Source organism: Rhinoderma darwinii, chromosome 4 (assembly GCF_050947455.1).
Source record: "Rhinoderma darwinii isolate aRhiDar2 chromosome 4, aRhiDar2.hap1, whole genome shotgun sequence".
Classification (NCBI taxonomy): Eukaryota; Metazoa; Chordata; class Amphibia; order Anura; family Rhinodermatidae; genus Rhinoderma; species Rhinoderma darwinii.
Window position 1 is genome coordinate 163782842 of NC_134690.1, and position 18278 is coordinate 163801119.

Below are 18278 nucleotides of genomic sequence, written 5' to 3' on the forward strand. Positions count from 1 at the left end.
AGACGGCGCGGCTATGCAGGGAGTTATGGGAAATGTAGTCCATGCTCCCTGCCGCTCACCACTGCCGCCAATGCTTATCAGGCCATCAAAGAACTACCAATATCAGCGTGCACCGCGGCCTGATGGAGCGCGGTGCACGGGCTGATGGAGCGCGGTGCATGCATCCTTCCCATAGACAGGTAGGAGCCCTGTCTGCGAGCCAGATACGGCCATCAAAAGAGCCATATCTGGCTCGCGAGCCATAGGTTCCCGACCCCTGATTAAGGCCTTACTTACACGAGCATGTTAAACGTCTGTGTGACGGCCGTTGAAACAACGGCTGTCCCACAGACCTTTGTAATTCAATGTGGCCGTTCACACAGCCGTTGTTTCAATGGACCATGTGAAGGGTCCGTGAGAAAATAGGACATGTCCTATTTTTTCATGCGTCACGCATCCCTCCATACACTCTCATCTATGGGGGATGCGAGACATCGTGTCCCGCAGCGCAGAGCACGGATGCACCTCGGACGTGAATAACTGCCGTTTTTCACGTCCGAGATGCGCAACGCTCGTGTAAATAAGGCCTTAAGATCATTCGATAGATTTTGATTTCAATTGGACAAAATGCTACTAAAGTGCAATCTTTGCAGTAATCAAAATACATACTGCAAAAAGCGCTAGAGTGGACTTGCCCTTTCACCAGTTATTGTATAACACAAAAAAACATCTATATCGACAGATTATGGCCTCCTAACAATGTGCTTAAAATACATTTTACTGTTACTTTAATGACATCTAGTGGGGAATTTGAAGAATATCATTTAAAGTTAGTACAAACGTAAAAATAATAATTCTAACAGTAAGTAAACAGTAAATATACTAAAAAAAAAATATTATTAAACAAATATATGCTCTGTAAGGCTGATGGCTCTACTTCAATATGTCTCCATAGATAGCATGGTCTGTACATTGCTTTATATACCTTGTCACTTGACCACATCCTCCAATAGATCTGATGCTGTACCATCTGGAACTAGTATTCACAGCAGATTGTCTGTAGATTCTGTCAAAATTACAGAGTCGAAATAACTTCTGACAAAGTGAAAAGCCGTGCCCTAAAGACTAGAATCAGACGCATAACTTGAAGGTCCTGGGCCCTCATGAAAAATCTGTAACAGGGTCTCCCACCTACCATGTACCATTTATGATACTATCTTTGAACCTCCTATAGCTACGCCCCTTCTACAAAGAATAGAGGAACAAATAAAGCAGGGTCAAAGGTTGATCTTTATACTTCTTTTTTCCCTTTTTTTCATTCACTCCTAATCTTGTTTTAAAAAATAAATAAATGCTAACTGATGAAATACACAAGCGCCAATGATTCTTACTTTTGTAAATAATATGTATCATTGGTACTGTTTTTGTATTGACAGTGAGTTACAGGCTGTTTTTTAAACCAGAGCTGCATTAACAATTTTACAATCTTCAGAGCTGAAATCTCTGAGCATTCCTTGTTCAATGTTTGCTCAGAGCTTGCTTTATTCATTTGCATTCGCACAATGCACCGTACAATGATCTAATGTAGATAAAACTAAAGGCCCTTTTACACTGGCCAATTTTCGGGCAAACGAGTGTTCTAGTAGACCCATAGGTGTCTAACCGCTGGGTCTTTGACTGCAGGTAATGTGGGTGAAAAACTAATAGGGCCCCAGCTAGGGATTCAGCTATTTGTTGTATGCCCAGCAAGGGTAGGGGTTAATAAGTGTCTTACATCTGGCTGCTGCTCTTAGCCCCCTCCATCCTGGGGGAGGGGTTATGGTCCTTCTCCTTTCTCCCTCCTTCCTAGTGGATTTAAGGTGCTGTCTTCCGGGTCTCTGCCTCTTTTGGCCGTTACATTGCAATCTCCCTCCCTCCCGCCCCTTTTGAAAATTAATGTTCGGTGTTATATAAAAAATAAATTAAAAAAAATAAAAAATAAATAAATAAAAATAATAATAATAACTATCTCCCAGGGGAACAAGAATTGAGCATGTTGAAATCCAACATATTTTCCCCAATGATAGTCCGGCTAACCCCATAAACATTAGCTAGTCAGACAACAAATACAGTGTTGTGAAAAAGTATTTGTCCCTTCCCAATTTCTTGTATTTTTGCATATTTGTTATACTTGAATGTTTCAGATCATTAATTGCTTTTATTTTTTTACATAGATAACCCAATTAATCAAAAAATGCTGGTTGTATATGATGATTTAATTTATTTAAGAAATAGTGCTGTTCCCTATGTAAAAAAGCAATTGCCCCTTTAGCTAATAAATTGACCAGTTAACGAAATGCAATTGACAATTGGTTTCAAATTGACTAGCCACAAACAGGAATGATCACTGCCTAACCTGTTGAAACTAAACGTTACTAAAAGGGGTTGCCCAGCATTAGAAAAACATGGATGTTTTCTTCCAGAAACATAGCCACATCTGTCCATGTTTTGTGACTGGTCTTGCAGCACGACTCAAATGAAATTTATAGAGCAGAGCTGTAATAACAGACACAATGTGTGGACAGATGTGTAGCTGCATCGTTAGGCCCCCAGGCTGCCATAACAACCATCAGCACCCTGCGATCGTGTCGCTGGGAGCGATGGGCTGTTGGAGGGGTTGCCCCACTTTCCTTAAACAAGCGGAATTGAAGTGATCTTAATATTTGCCTGTTGCAGTGAGGTGTTGGCTATAACATATAGCCAACACCCGCTCAGTATGCTCAGACCATGAGCCTGCTCAGTATGGAGCTCGCTCTGGCCATGAGCACGCTCAGTACGAAGCACGCTAAGCCTGTGATCCGGGTCAAAACTTCCCCTTAGTGGCTTCCACGTACATGTATGTGGGATGTTGCCAAGGCGTTAAGAATCTGTTCTACTTTACATTTTTTTTATTTTTAATAAAAACATGACACCTACTCTGCAGTTTCTGTGTTTTTTTTTATTCCCACCTGTTTTCCACCTTTCCCTATTAGGGTATGTGCACACACACTAATTACGTCCGTAGTTGACGGACGTATTTCGGCCGCAAGTACCGGACCGAACACAGTGCAGGGAGCCGGGCTCCTAGCAATATACTTATGTACGATGCTAGGAGTCCCTGCCTCGCTGCAGGACAACTGTCCCGTACTGAAAACATGATTACAGTACGGGACAGTTGTCCTGCAGCGAGGCAGGGACTCCTAGCGTCGTACATAAGTATGATGCTAGGAGCCCGGCTCCCTGCACTGTGTTCGGTCCGGTACTTGCGGCCGAAATACGTCCGTCAATTACGGACGTAATTAGTGTGTGTGAACATACCCTAAACGACCACAAGCAAGATTTTGGTTTGCTAACACTTTTTTTTTTTTATGAACACTTCTTAAAATAAGGTGCATAAACTGTGACAATAAAAAAAATGCACCAAGAACAAGTGTACCATAATAAAGTTAGTAATTGAACACATTTACAATAGTAAGAAATATGAGGGATTGGAATCGGAGCGCTCAGAGGGTGCGTCAGAGTACGGTAGTGGCCCTGGTGCAATAGATCCCATATAGCCAGATGCTGGTGGTGGGGCTAAACCAGCAGTTTGGGGAGGAGGCACAGAATAATGCTCCTGGGAGCGATATGGAGGGTAGCCCACATATGGTGCATGGCTGTGGTAATACTGGACACAATGTTGAGCACTTTGTGTGGGCGCATCATGTGCTAATTTGGAACCTGACGCAGGTGATGTCCCAATGTTCTTAAAAAAAGTAATCATTGCGTCTTCTTTATTGTTTAAGAGCACAAGCACACGGCTGTCCACTTGCTGGCTTGGTGTTGGATACTTCCTCTTCCTCTTTGATCGAGGCTGTGTTCATGCTTGCTGTTGCTGGGTGATCCATCTCCTAGAGCTCAATTTGCAGTGTGGCTGGGGCAGCAGGTGTCGAAGAGTTCTGCTCCTCCTGCTCCTTCTCATCATCATCATCCTCCTCTTCCAAGTTGTCCGCCTTGCTAAACAGACATAAAAAAAAATTACAAATATTTATGGATTTATTTATTTTTAAAGGGAAGGTGTCGCAAATTTTTTTTTTTTCTTTTTATATATATAAATTTGCTGTAAGTATGTTATTAAAAGAAATTTTATTTATTTGTGTTTTTGTGTTGTACTTTTTTCTTTTTTATTACTTTTACTTCACTATGGGGCTGCCATTTTTATTTTTTTCATCTCTGTATGTGTCGATTAACGACACATACAGAGATGGAATACGGCACATACATCCCCATAGAGAATGCGAATGGGAGCCGTTCCATTCACTATAGTGTATACCGTCTGTGTGGGAACGGCGCATGCGCCGCTCCCACACAGTCCAAAAGGAAGGTCTTCGGCCGAGCGACATCCGGCGCAATTTTCATGTCGACTGGAAGCCGCGGCCGGACAGTAAGATGACTACTTTTTAGTCGCAGCTTCCGGACAGATGTTCCAGGCAGCGAAGACGCGAGGAGTAGGATCGGAGGCAGCAGGAGCAGGTAAGTTATGTTTGTGTATGTGATGTGTGTATTATGTTCGTGTTATACTGTCTGATTACCACTGTATCTAATCCTCCTACACTGTGTGCCGCCATTTTCTGAGCGAATGCACAGTGTAGGAGGATTAGAAGATTCAACAACCTGCTTCTCCTGGCACTAGCCAGGATAAGGGAGTGGGGATTCTGTGAGCACACTAGAGCGTGTGTGTCTACACCAAATTTGCAGCATAAAGCAATGAGGTTGCAATTTTGGGAATTGCTCCCTCTAGTGACCAGCACATGGAAATGTTATAAATTATAATATTTCCTGACTTGTGAAAAAATTAAAACAATGTTTAATCAATTAAATACTAACTGTTTAACTGAAAAAAAAAAAAAAACAATTTCTAGTTACACATTCCCTTTAAAGTAACAAATATTACTTGGATTTCAGTTTAGTGATGTGAAATATAAATATCCTGGTTCACGCAAAGGGCCCCCTATAGATGTTTCAAGACATACCTTTTTATTACCCATTAAAAATTGATTTTTTATCATAGTTTTAACTGTCTTTTTACATTTATGACCCACATTGCAGCATTGGGAAAAGGGGCTATTTATGACTGTGCCAATTCTATCAGGGCCACATGGCAGCAATAGGAAGGGACTATTTCAGTTACCTCCTTCTCTATCATGGCTTCTCAACATGTTTGCACAGATATTGGGAGGGATTAGTAGTCCTATTTTTTAAAATAGGGATGATGTGGAACTTAACAATTTTTTCTTGCTCCTTGTCAGTACTTATTTCCCCACAGAACTGGGGACATTACTTGGGAAATCTCCACCCACGCTCTGTCCTTCTCCGCACCATCGTAATATGAATTGGACCTAGTATCACATAACTCTACCTTCTCCTGCACCTGGCAGATTTACTTCTTAGGGCGGATTCAAACGAGCTTGAGCGTTTTGCGCACGTGGCAGCAGCGTGACAGCTCCGTGTGTCCTGTTCATATGGATGCGCGGCTGCGTGCTTTTCGCGCAACCGCCATCTTTATGACACTCCGTTTGGATGTTTGTAAACAGAAAAGCACGTGGTGCTTTTCTCTTTACATTCATTCTTTTACTGTTGTTGCGCGAATAACGCGCGTCCCACAGAAGGGTTTCCGGGGGGTGCGCGTGATTTTCACGCACCCATTGACTTCAATGGGTGCGTGATGCGCGAAAGACGCCTAAATATAGAACATGTCGTGAGTTTTACGCAGCAGACTCACACTGCGCAAAACTCACGGACTGTCTGCACTGCCCCATAGACTTGCATAGGACCGTGCGACCCGCGTGAAAACCACGCGGGCTGCACGGACGAAAATCACGTTCGTGTGAATCCGCCCTTAAAGGGAACCAGTCACCAGCATTTCACCTATTGAACTTTACATATCCCTCACTGGCCGCTGCTATCAAAAGTTCATTACCGTTATCCCCTCTCCTAAACTCCTCCTCCAACTGTAAATAACGGTCTGCAAACATTTCACGCCTTTTATCGTAATAATCCGGTGTCCCTTTGTGCGCACACACCAGAAGAGAACATCAATGCACAAGCACCGGATTTTGTGTGCTAGGGGGAGACGAGGAGCTGTCAATCAAATGTACGGAGGCGGGGTATACTCGGAAAGACTTGAGGAATAAAGATTTGACTCTTTTCAAACGAAGATTTGACTCTTTTCAAACGAAGATATGACTCTTTTATGCTCATTAGCATACAGTGTGGTAACACTAAAAAACTGAATACTAAAGCTACAAAGCCGACTATGAAGACAATTATAGGTTATATAGAAATGATTTTTCACCCTCTACCCAGGGGCGTAGCTAGGGGGGGCAGGCGGGGCATGTTCCCCGGGCGCAGCTTAGAGGGGGGTGCCAGCGCCACCTCCTCCTGCACTATAATTGTACCTGTGTCGCAAGGACACAGGTATAATTAGAAACAATGAATGACCGGGCACGTTCCGTGCCCGGCCATTCAGCGCCTTTCCACGAATGAAGCGACTGGTAGCTTTTGTACCAGTGACGCTTCCGTCGATGAAAGGCGCTGACTGACTGACAGGGAAAGCCATCCTGCCCAGCCAATCAGCGCCTTTCATAGATGCTGCGTTCAACCAACAGGAGACCTGCGCAGAAGAGAGCAGGTCTCCATGGCTGCCGCACGGCGTGGGAGCGGGAATAAGGTGAGTTTGAATAGTTTTTTGTTTTTTTTTAATTGTAATAAAAGTGTGCGGCTGTATCTACAGGGGGGACGACTTTGTCTACGGGGGCAGACTTTTTCTTCACGGGGGGGGGCCTTCATCTACGGGGGGCTTTCATCTACACGCGGGGGGCTTTATCTACAGGGGGGGCTATCTACAGGGGGGCTATATACTGGGGTGGGCTATCTATGGAGCACCATATACAGGGGTGGGCTATAGCTACAGGGGGGGCTATATAGTATATAGCCCCCCTATAGATATAGCCCACCCCTGTAGATATAGCCCACCCCTGTAGATATAGTCCCCCCCTGTATATAGTCCCCCCTGTATATAGCCAACCCCTGTATATAGCCCACCCCTGTATATAGTCCCCCTGTAGATATAGCCCCCTGTAGATATAGCCCCCCTGTAGATATAGCCCCCCTGTAGATATATTCCCCCCCTGTATATAGTCCCCCCTGTATATAGCCCACCCCTGTATATATAGCCCACCCCTGTATATATAGCCCACCCCTGTATATATAGCCCCCCTGTAGATATAGCCCCCCTGTAGATATAGTCCCCCTGTAGATATAGTCCCCCCCTGTATATAGTCCCCCTGTATATAGTCCCCCCTGTATATAGTCCACCCCTGTATATATAGCCCACCCCTGTAGATATAGCCCCCCTGTAGATATAGCCCCCTGTAGATATAGCCCCCCTGTAGATATAGTCCCCCCTGTAGATATAGCCCACCCCTGTATATAGTATCCCACAAATATCTCTCCCCTATAGTGCTCCACAGAAAGCCCACCCCTGTATATAGCCCCCTTGTACATATAGTCAACCCCTGTATATAGTGCTCCACAGATAGACCACCCCTGTATATAGTATATACAGGGGTGGGCTATCAGTGGAGCACTATATACAGGGGTGGACTATCTAGTGGAGCACTATATACAGGGGTGGACTATATGTACAGCGGGGCTATATACAGGGGTGGGCTATATGTGGAGCACTATATACAGGGGTGGGCTATCTGTGGAGCACTATATACAGGGATGGACTATCTAGTGGAGCACTATATACAGGGGTGGACTATATGTACAGGGGGGCTATATATAGGGGGTGGGCTATATGTGGAGCACTATATACAGGGATGGGCTATATGTGGAGCACTATATACAGGGGTGGACTATATGTACAGCGGGGCTATATACAGGGGTGGGCTATATGTGGAGCACTATATACAGGGGTGGACTATCTAGTGGAGCACTATATACAGGGGTGGACTATATGTACAGCGGGGCTATATACAGGGGTGGGCTATATGTGGAGCACTATATACAGGGGTGGGCTATCTGTGGAGCACTATATACAGGGGTGGACTATCTAGTGGAGCACTATATACAGGGGTGGACTATATGTACAGGGGGGCTATATACAGGGGTGGGCTATATGTGGAGCACTATATACAGGGATGGGCTATATGTGGAGCACTATATACAGGGGTAGGCTATCTGTGGAGCACTATATACAGGGGTGGACTATATGTGGAGCATTATATACAGGGGTGGGCTATATCTACAGAGGGGCTACATACATGGTTGGGCTATCTGTGGAGCACTATATACAGGGGTGGGCTATATCTAGAGGGGTGGGCTATATCTACAGGGGGGCTATATGCAGGGGTGGGCTATCTGTAGAGCACTATATACAGGGGTGGGCTATATCTACATGGGGCTATATACAGGGTTGGGCTATACGTGGAGCACTATATACAGGGCTGGGCTGTATCTACAGGGGGCTATATACAGGGGTGGGCTATCTGTAGAGCACTATAGGGGGAGTTATTTGTGGGACACTATATACAGGTGTGGGCTATATGGGGGCACTATCTACAGGGGGCTCTATGGCAGGCACTATCTACAGGGGGCACAGTGTGTGTGTGGGACACGGTGTATGGTGCGGGACACGGTGTATGGTGCTATTATAATTAGAGGTGCAGTGTATGGCACTATTATATTTAGGGGTGTAGTGTGTGGTATAATGATAACTTTATATTTATTTATAGGTGCAGAAATGTTGGTAAAGTGAGAAGCTGAAGACATGTGAGCGGCAAACTGCAGAAATTGGCTGTGACCGGGAGAAGTCATCATAGAGGTCTGGACCGGATGGAGAAAAAGAACTAGAATCTGAGGCGTCACCGGTGAGTCACTTAATGTAAATGTTTATTCTGCCTCTAATCAGTAATGTAGTCACTCTATGATCTGCAGTGAGATGATGGGTGGTATGATTATGATATGATTTATTTTTGTGAAACAGCATCTCCCAGCATATCCTTACCATTGTTCAGGCCATGCTGGGAGCTGTAGTTTTACACCGTACAAACCCGTACAGCAGGGGTTGCACTAAATTTAGCTGTATTTGTTCTGGTGTTGTATTTATGTACTGAGCTTGGTTCTGGTGTTGTGTATAGAACCATATTGCTTGTAAGATGTACAAATGTGTTACATAAAAAGCAATGACACGTCGATTGGTAGAGAAATCAAACACGGCGAGGGGGAAGGAGATGTCGGGAAACTGAATCTTTGCCCCGGGTGCTAGAGAACCTAGCTACGCCTCTGCTCTACCACCAGGTATTGCTGGTTTAATAGGTGAAATGCTGGTGACAGGTTCCCTTTAACCCCTTCCTCCTGCTTGCATTCTGGGCCCTAATGACCAAGCCATGTTCATTGTGTGGTGCATATCTTTTAGGATGTCACAAATGTCAGCAGGGTCAGGCAGTATGTCACTCTCTGCACATGCATAATGCTCTGGCATTTCTTTCAGGTTTTTTTTTTTTAATGGATCTCCTAGCAACCGATGTGTGAAAGTCGTACTATACTCAGATGGTGTCCGTGTGCAGTCCAATTTCCATGCACCTCATGAGTTTTACGAGAGTCTCGCACCATACTAGTGGATGCTGCAATTTTGTCGCACAGAGCGATGGTCCGTGGGGAAAAATCGCACATGTGAATTTGCTCTTTGACTTTAACTCCTTCCCAACATTTGCCGTATGGGTACGCCATGGAAAGCTAGAAGCTGAGCCAGTGCCATCATCGCCGGATCTCAGCGGTATCTTACAGCTGACATCCGGCTGTAATGGCAGGGACTGAAATTAGCTTCGATCCCTGCCATTAACACCTTCAATGCAGCGTTCAAATGCGATCACTACATTTAAGGTGTTTGCAGCTCATCGCAACCCCAGCAATGAATTTTCTGGGGTTCCGGTGGCTGCAATGGCAACCGGAGGCCTAATACTGGCCTCCCGGTCTGCCTAGCACGGAAGCCGGTCAAGATCCGCCCGGCGACGGAGACTGATCAGCTTCCGTAGCCGCCGGAAAGATGGCGCCGGCTCAGGAGCTGATCCGGAGTCATCAGCGGTGGAAGTCAGCTGTATGCTACAGCCGACATCCACCTATAACGGCAGGAAACGGAGCTAGCTCCGATCCCTGCCCTTAACCCCACGTAGGTAGTGCAATGTATTAGAAAAAAAAAAATCTGACAGTTGGACCTTCAAGTCCCCTAGTGGGACTTGAGAAAAAGTATAAAAGAGTGTAAAAAAAAGTGAAAAAAATAAAAGTTTGTAAAGTTTGTAAATAAAAGTAATAAAATAAAACACAATCGCCCTTTTTCTCTTATCAAGTCCTTTATTATTGAAAAAAATAATAAACGACACGTATTTGGTATCGCCGCGACCGTAACGACCTGAGGTATCAAAATATTATATTATTTATTGCACGCGGGGAACAGCGTAAAAAAAACCTGAAAAAAACTTTACCAGAGTTTCTGTTTTTTGGTCACTTTGACCTACAAATTTTGGAATAAAAAGTGATCAAAAAGTCGCACGTATCCAAAAATGATACCTATAAAAACTATAGCTCGTCTCGCAAAAAACAAGCCCTCATACAGCTCAGTCGACAAAAAAGTTAAAAAGTTATGGTTCTTACAACTTGGCGACAGAAAAAATACATTCTTTTTACAAAAGTAATTTTATTGTGCAAAAAGTTGTAAAACATAAAAAAGTGCTATAAAATAGGTATCGCCGGAATCGTACTGACCCGCAGAATAAAGTTAACATGTAATTTATAACGCGTGGTGAACTCTGTATAAAAAAAACTAAAAAAACGATGCCAGAATTGCGTTTTTTTTGTTTACCTGGCCTCCCAAAAATAGGATAAAAGGTCGCATGTACCCCAAAATGGTACCAATAATAACTACAGCTCGTCCCGCAAAAATAAAGCCCTCATACCACTACGTCTATGAAAAAATAAAATTAGTTATGGCTCCAATAAGTCAGGAAATAAAAAATATGCAGTTGTGTAGGTCCGAGGGGAACATTTCTTCTGTTTCAAGAGGCGATTTATCAAGGACCTAAAATTAGGGAACCAGGAAGGGGAGGGCACAAACATATCCGCTCTCCAAAAGCCAAATGGCGCTCCCTCCGCTCTGAACCCTACAGTGTGCCCAAACAGCAGTTTCCTTCCACATGTATGACATCGTCATACCCGGGAGAACCCTTTAACAATTTTTGGGGTGTGTGTCTCCAGTGGCATAAGCTGGGCATGACATATTTGCTACTGAAATGGCATATCTAGGGAAAAATATATATTTTAAATTTGCACTATCCGCAGCGCATTCATTTATGGAAAAGACCTGTGGGGTGAAAATGCTCACTCCACCCCTTAGTAAATGCCTTGCAGGGTGTAGTTTCCAAATGGGGTCACTTCTCAGGGGTTTCTTTTTATTATTTCACATCTGAGCCTCTGCAATTGTGAACCAATACTTTGTAAATCGCCAAATTAGGCCTCAATTTTACATGGTACGCTTTCACTCCTGAGCCTGGTCGAAATGTCAGGTCCGTATTTCACACCGAATAACCACCTCTGTAAATTGAAAGCTGAAGGCATGCCTGGAGAGAAGTACACCACACAAATGTCTGAGGTACAGCTTCAATGTCAGCCAGGAGGAACTGAACTTTATTCAGAACAAAGAAACACACACAGAGAAGACACATGCCCCTCCCTATAGATGTGGGACTTGCTTGAATTCCATTGGCTCTTCTGCTGTAAGTCTTCCTATACATTCTTCTGCACACTCCTCTTTGCATTCCAGGGGGCGGTGTCTTCCATAGGTGTGTCCGACATGAACAAAGAACTTGTTATATTTATCAGTATATTACACAAAGAACTGAAATGTATATACATATGTGTGAGGATAATATTTTTCAAACAATATACATAGTATTGATCCCTCACAGAATGTCCAGGCAAAAGATTAGGACCACATGTAGGGTTTTCTAAAACCGGGAAACACTGCATAATAATTAGAGAGCTGTCTTGTTATGGCGGCACAAACTGGGCATCACATATTGGCATATCTATGGAAAAAATCCCATTTTCACTCTGCAACATCGAGTGCACTCTAATTTCTACAAAACACCTGCAGGGTTAACATGCTTACTACACCCCTAGGTAAATGCATTGAGGGGTGTAGTTTCCAAAATGGGGTCACTTCTGGGGGGTTTCCACTGTTTTGGTCCCACAGGCGCCCAGAAACCAATCCAAGAAAATCTGCACTCCAAATGGCGCTCCTTCCCTTCTGAGCCCTGCCGTGTGCCCAAACAGCAGTTTATGACCACATATGGGGTATTGCCGTACTCAGGAGAAATTGCTTTACAAATGTTGGGTTCTCTTTTCACTTTATTTGTTGAGAAAATGAAAAATTTTGCGCAAAAACTACGTCTTATTGAAGAAAAATGTTTTTATTTTCACTGCCCAATTCTAATAAATTCTCTGAAACATCTGTGGGGTCAAAATGCTTACTACACCCCTAGATGAATTACTCAAGGGGTGTACTTTCCTAAATGGAGTCACTTTTTGGGCGTTCTCATTGTTTTGCCCCCTAAGCGGCTTTGCAAATGCGACAAGGCCTCCGCAAACCATTCCTGCTAAATGTGATCTCTAAAAGCCAAATAGCGCACTTTCCTTTCTAAGCCCTGCCGTGTGTCCAAACAGCCGTTTATTACCACATGTGAGGTATTGTTTTACTCGGGAGAAATTGCTTTACAAATTTGACGGTGCTTTTTCTCCTTCACTCCTTGTGGAAATGAGAAAAAATTACTTAAACCTACATTTTCTTTGAGAAAATTTAGATTGCCATTTTCAGGGCCTATTTCCAATAATTTCTGCAAAAAATCTGTGGGGTCAAAACGCTCACTATATCCCTAGATGATTTCCTCAATGGGTGTAGTTTCCAAAATGGGGTCACTTGTGGGGGGTTTCCACTGTTTTGTCCCCTCAGGGGCTTTGTAAATGTGACATGACCTCCGCAAACCATTCCAGCTAAATTTGAGCTCCAAAAGCCAAATGGCGCTCCATCCCTTCTAAGCCCTGCCGTGTGTCCAAACAGCCATATATTTACACATGTGGGGTATTGTTTTACTCGCAAGAAATTGCTTTACAAATTTTGCAGGTATTTTCTCCTTTAGTCCTTGTGGAAATGGGAAAAAAATAGCTAAACCTACATTTTCTTTGAAAAGTCCAATAAAACCATATCCAAAACGGCCCCTCTGTCTAGTCTTATACTCATCTCTTCAAAAAAACAAATCAGGTTGGTTTGACAACTTCCGTCCTTAGTAAAACCATGCTGGCTGAACATTTTTCCCACAATTGATGTTAAGCTAACTGGTCTATAATTACCCGGGGAAGACCTAGAGCCCTTTTTGAAAATATGCACCACATTTGCCCTGCGCCAGACCCTTGGCACTATACCAGTCACTAGAGATTCTCTAAATATTATGAAGACGTGGACATAAATAATTTAACTAAGTTCTTTAAAAACTCTAGGGTGTAACCTATCTGGTCCCGGGCCTTGTGCACATTTCTTTTATGTAACTTAGCTTGCACCATATCTAAATTCAGCCAATTCAGTATATCAACTGATATATTAACAGCACTGGCACCGGCTACATCAGCTGCTCTTTCTTTTGTTGTATATACAGAGCTAAAGAACCCATTTAGTAACTCTGCTTTCTCTTGATCCCCTGTGACCAACTCCCTATTACCACTATTTAGGGGTCCTGCATGTTCAGAACTTGGCTTTTTTGCATTTATATACTTGAATAATTTTTGGGGATTTGTTTTACTATCCTTGGCCACCTGCCTTTCATTTTGTATTTTTGCTGATTTTATTACTTTTTTACAAATTTTATTAAGCACTTTATAATTTACAAAGGCTACAGCTATACCCCCAGATTTGTATTTTTCAAATGCCCTTTGTTTGTCGTATATTGCCCTTTTTACAGAAGGTGTAAGCCATTTTGGGTTTAAATATTAGTCGTTTATACTTGTTACCTATAGAAATACATTTTTCACTATAATTATACAAAGTAAATTTTAAGATATCCCATTTATCATTTGTACCATTATTTGACATTAGTTCTTCCCAGTCTATATCCTGAATTGCAGCCCTCATCCTGGGGAAATCGGCCTTCTTAAAATTAAGTGTTTTTACCCTCCCAGCCTGTGTTTGTTTTTTTACAGTTTAGGTAAAATGTAACTATATTATGATCACTGTTACTGAGGTTTTCACGAATATTGACATTCCCAACAAGCTCTGCATTATTAGAAATGACCAGATCCAACAGAGCTTCACCTCTAGTCGGGTCTTCCACAAACTGGGCCATAAAATTGTCCTGCAACAGGTTGAGGAAATTTTTCCCCCTTGCAGTTGAATCCGAACCATGACCCCAATCTATATCCCGGTAATTAAAATCTCCCATTATTACTACTGTACCCGCCTGTGCAGCCTGCTACATTTGTTTATATAACTTACCTTCCATCTCCTCAGTTATATTCAGGATCTATAGATTACAACAAAAGCAATTTTTTCAGAGTTTACCTCCATTTGTAATTCCACCCACAAGGTTTCAACCTCCTCACAGTCTTCACCCACTATTGTCTCTTTCACACTCGCCTTCATATCACTTCTCACATACAGACATAGACCACCGCCTTTCCTACTTGTCCTGTCTTTCCGAAACAGTGTAAAACATTGTAGATTTACAACCCAGTCATGTGAAGAGTCTAGCTGTAATGACGGGGTAGGGAGACAGACAGGTGAGCCCTAATCTACCCGCCACTCAGTCCCTGCCTACTTGCAACGACCCGTCCTAGGCGACGGGGTACAACTGGGCGACGGTCCCTACGCTCAGTAAGTGCACGACAGACAAACAAACAAGGGTACACAGAAGCTAGGGAAACGGGGCAGCTGCCCACGGAGACACCGTGAGCAACGAGAGTAGTGAACGAGCCAAGTCAAACCAGGAGTGCACAAAGTACAAAACGCTGAGCAGGAGAGTGGTCAGTAAGCCATGGTCAATAACAAGCAGAGGATCAGTAGTTCAGGCAGCAGCAGCAGAGCCAGGAAACAAGCAGAGCAGAATCACAGGCAAAGAAGGAACAGGAAAGGCAGGTATAAATAGACAGAGGGCGGGAGCTAGCTCCGTCTGGCCAGGCTGTGATAGGCTCTCCCACTCCTAAGCCTGCCATCCTCAGTGGTGGAAGATGGAGTCAGTCTCACAGACATAGGAGCAGTTGCAGACTGATTACCCATGGGTGTCGACACAGAAGCTTTGTCTGGCAGATCCTTTACACTAGCCATGTTGTCAGCAACACCAACTATATCTATATTGTTCCTCCAGTACCAAGGCCTCCAGCTCCCCCATTTTGCTTACTAGACTTCTGGCATTTGTGAACATACCACGTTTGATATCAGAAATGTGATTATTTGACATTATTTGGGCATTTTTATTTTCATTGCTGTTTTGTAACAAAAGGATCTCATCCTGTTGTCTAGTCCTCTCCCCACAGTCTGTTTCCCCCCCCCACCAATATAGTCTGACCCCTGCAGGGGCGGATTAAGGGTACCATGGGCCCCGGGCACTTTTTCAAGTCTGTTTTTTTTGTTTTGTTTTTACTGTATATATACCGTCTCTTAAGGTAAAAGTCGATTTTAACATCTACTTTTACCTTAAGAGAATGTAAATATATACAGCCCCAGAACCAAGCTCAGTACATATATACAGCAACAGAACCGAGCTCAGTACATATATACCACACCAGAACCAAGCTCAATACATATATACCACACCAGAACCAAGCTCAGTACATATATACAGCCCCAAAACCAAGCTCAGTACATATATACAGCCCCAAAACCAAGATCAATACAAATATACAGACCCAGAACCAAGCTCAGTACATATATGCGGCAACAGAACCGAGCTTAGTAAATATATACAGCACCAGAACGAATACAGTTCAGTACAGAGATCATTTGCAAATACAGTTTAACCCCTGATACATAAATTTGTACAACATAAAACAACAGCTCTCAGTATAGCCTGAACAATGGTTAGGTTATGCTGGGAGTTGCTATTTAACATAAAAGAAGGCTACTATCAGTCATCTCGCTGCAGATCATACAGTAACTACAGTACTGATCAGTCAGAGGGAGAATAAACATTTACATTGAGTGACTCACAGGTGATGTCTCAGATTCTTTTTCTCTTTTTTCCTCCATTCGGTCCAGACTTCTTCCGGGCACGGCCCATTTCTTCAGCTCCTCACTTTTACAACATTTCCGCACCTATAAATGAAAATTAAATTTCTCATGATGCCACACTCTATGCTTCTAAATATAATAGTATCATAAACTGTGCCCCTGAATGTAATAGTACTATACACTGTACTCCTGAATATACTAGTACTATATAGTGTACTCCTGAATATAATAGTACTATACACTGTACTCCTGAATATAATAGTACTATACACTGTACTCCTGAATATAATAGTACTATACACTGTACTCCTGAATATAATAGTACTATACACTGTAATCCTGAATATAATAGTACTATACACTGTACTCCTGAATATAATAGTACTATACACTGTACTCCTGAATATAATAGTACTATACACTGTACTCCTGAATATAATAGTACTATACACTGTACTCCTGAATATAATAGTACTATACACTGTACTCCTGAATATAATAGTACTATACACTGTACTCCTGAATATAAGAGTACTATACACTGTACTCCTGAATATAAGAGTACTATACACTGTACTCCTGTATATAATAGTACTATACACTGTACTCCTGAATATAATAGCACTATACACTGCGCCCCTGAATATAATAGTAGTATACACTGTGCCCCTGAATATACTACCATACACTGCGCCCCTGAATATAATAGTACCATACACTGTGCCCCTGAATATAATAGTACTGTACACTGCGCCCCTGAATTAAATTGTGTCAAACTCTGTTGAGTACAACACCACACACACTAACAATGCCCCCAGTAGATAGCGACAGTCACAATGCACCCTGTAGATAGCGACAGTCACAATGCCCCCTGTAGATAGTGCCAGTTACAATGCCCTCTGTAGAAAATGCCCCATGTAGATAGCGCCACTTACAATGTCCTCTGTAGATATAGCGCCCCCTATTTCTTTTACACCCAACGCTGCCCAGAACAAAAAAAACGTTCTCACCTGTCCCCGTTCTCGCTTCTTCCTCCAGCGCTGCAGGACTGTGATGACATCATCGCGCCAACTATGTCATTAGTAAAGCGCCGAATGGGAGGAAGGGAAGGAATAGTTCCCTGTCTCGCTAGCGCAGTAAGCAATTGTATCCGCATCCTAAGGCAGAGGCGTAGCTAGGTTCTCCAGCAACCGGGGCAAAGATTCAGTTTGTCACCCCCCCCAACCTCTTTCCCAACATCTCCTTCCCCCTCGCCGTGTTTGTTTTCTCTACCAATCAATGACATGTCATTTATTTTACACTTTTCTTTTTATGTAACTCAAGCATAAAAACATTTATACATTTTACAAGCAATATAGTTCTATACACAATACCAGAACCAAGCTCAGTACATATATTCAGCACCCAGAACCAAGCTCAGTACATAAATACAGCCCCAGAACCAAGCTCAATACATATATACAGCACCAGAACAAATACAGCTCAATTTAGTGCAACCCCTGCTGTACAGGTTTGTACGGCGTAAAACTACAGCTCCCAGCATGGCCCGAACAATGATAAGGATATGCTGGGAGATGCTGTTTCACAAAAAATAAATCATATCATAATCATACCACCCATCATCTCGCTGCAGATCATATAGTGACTACAGTGCTGATTAGAGGCAGAATGAACATTTACATTAAGTGACTCACCGGTGACGTCTCAGATTCTAGTTCTTTTTCTCCATCCGGTCCAGACCTCTATGATGACTTCTCCCGGTCACAGCCCATTTCTGCGTTTGCCGCTCAGATGTCTTCAGCTTCTCACTTTTCCAACATTTCTACACCTATAAATAAAGATAAAGTTATCATTATACCACACACTACGCCCCTAAATATAATAGCACCATACACTGCACCTCTAATTATAATAGCACCATACACTGTGCCCCACACACACACACTGTGCCCCCTGTAGATAGTGT

At 43.1% G+C, this 18278-nt stretch overlaps 1 protein-coding gene across 2 annotated transcripts in view; it reads left to right on the forward strand.

Annotated features, from left to right (window-relative positions):
* The window catches only part of MASP1 (MBL associated serine protease 1), a 140028-nt gene that overhangs the window by 78221 nt on the left and 43529 nt on the right, over window positions 1-18278 (forward strand). Inside the window, exon 11 of one of the 2 annotated variants that reach the window (XM_075861797.1) lies at window positions 3783-4077. The exons of the other annotated variant lie outside the window; for it this stretch is intronic. Coding sequence (XP_075717912.1) covers window positions 3783-3844 — 62 coding nt within the window. The 3' untranslated portion in view covers window positions 3845-4077. Of the gene's footprint in view, window positions 1-3782; window positions 4078-18278 lie in introns of those variants that run through there. 2 annotated transcript variants of the gene reach the window in all.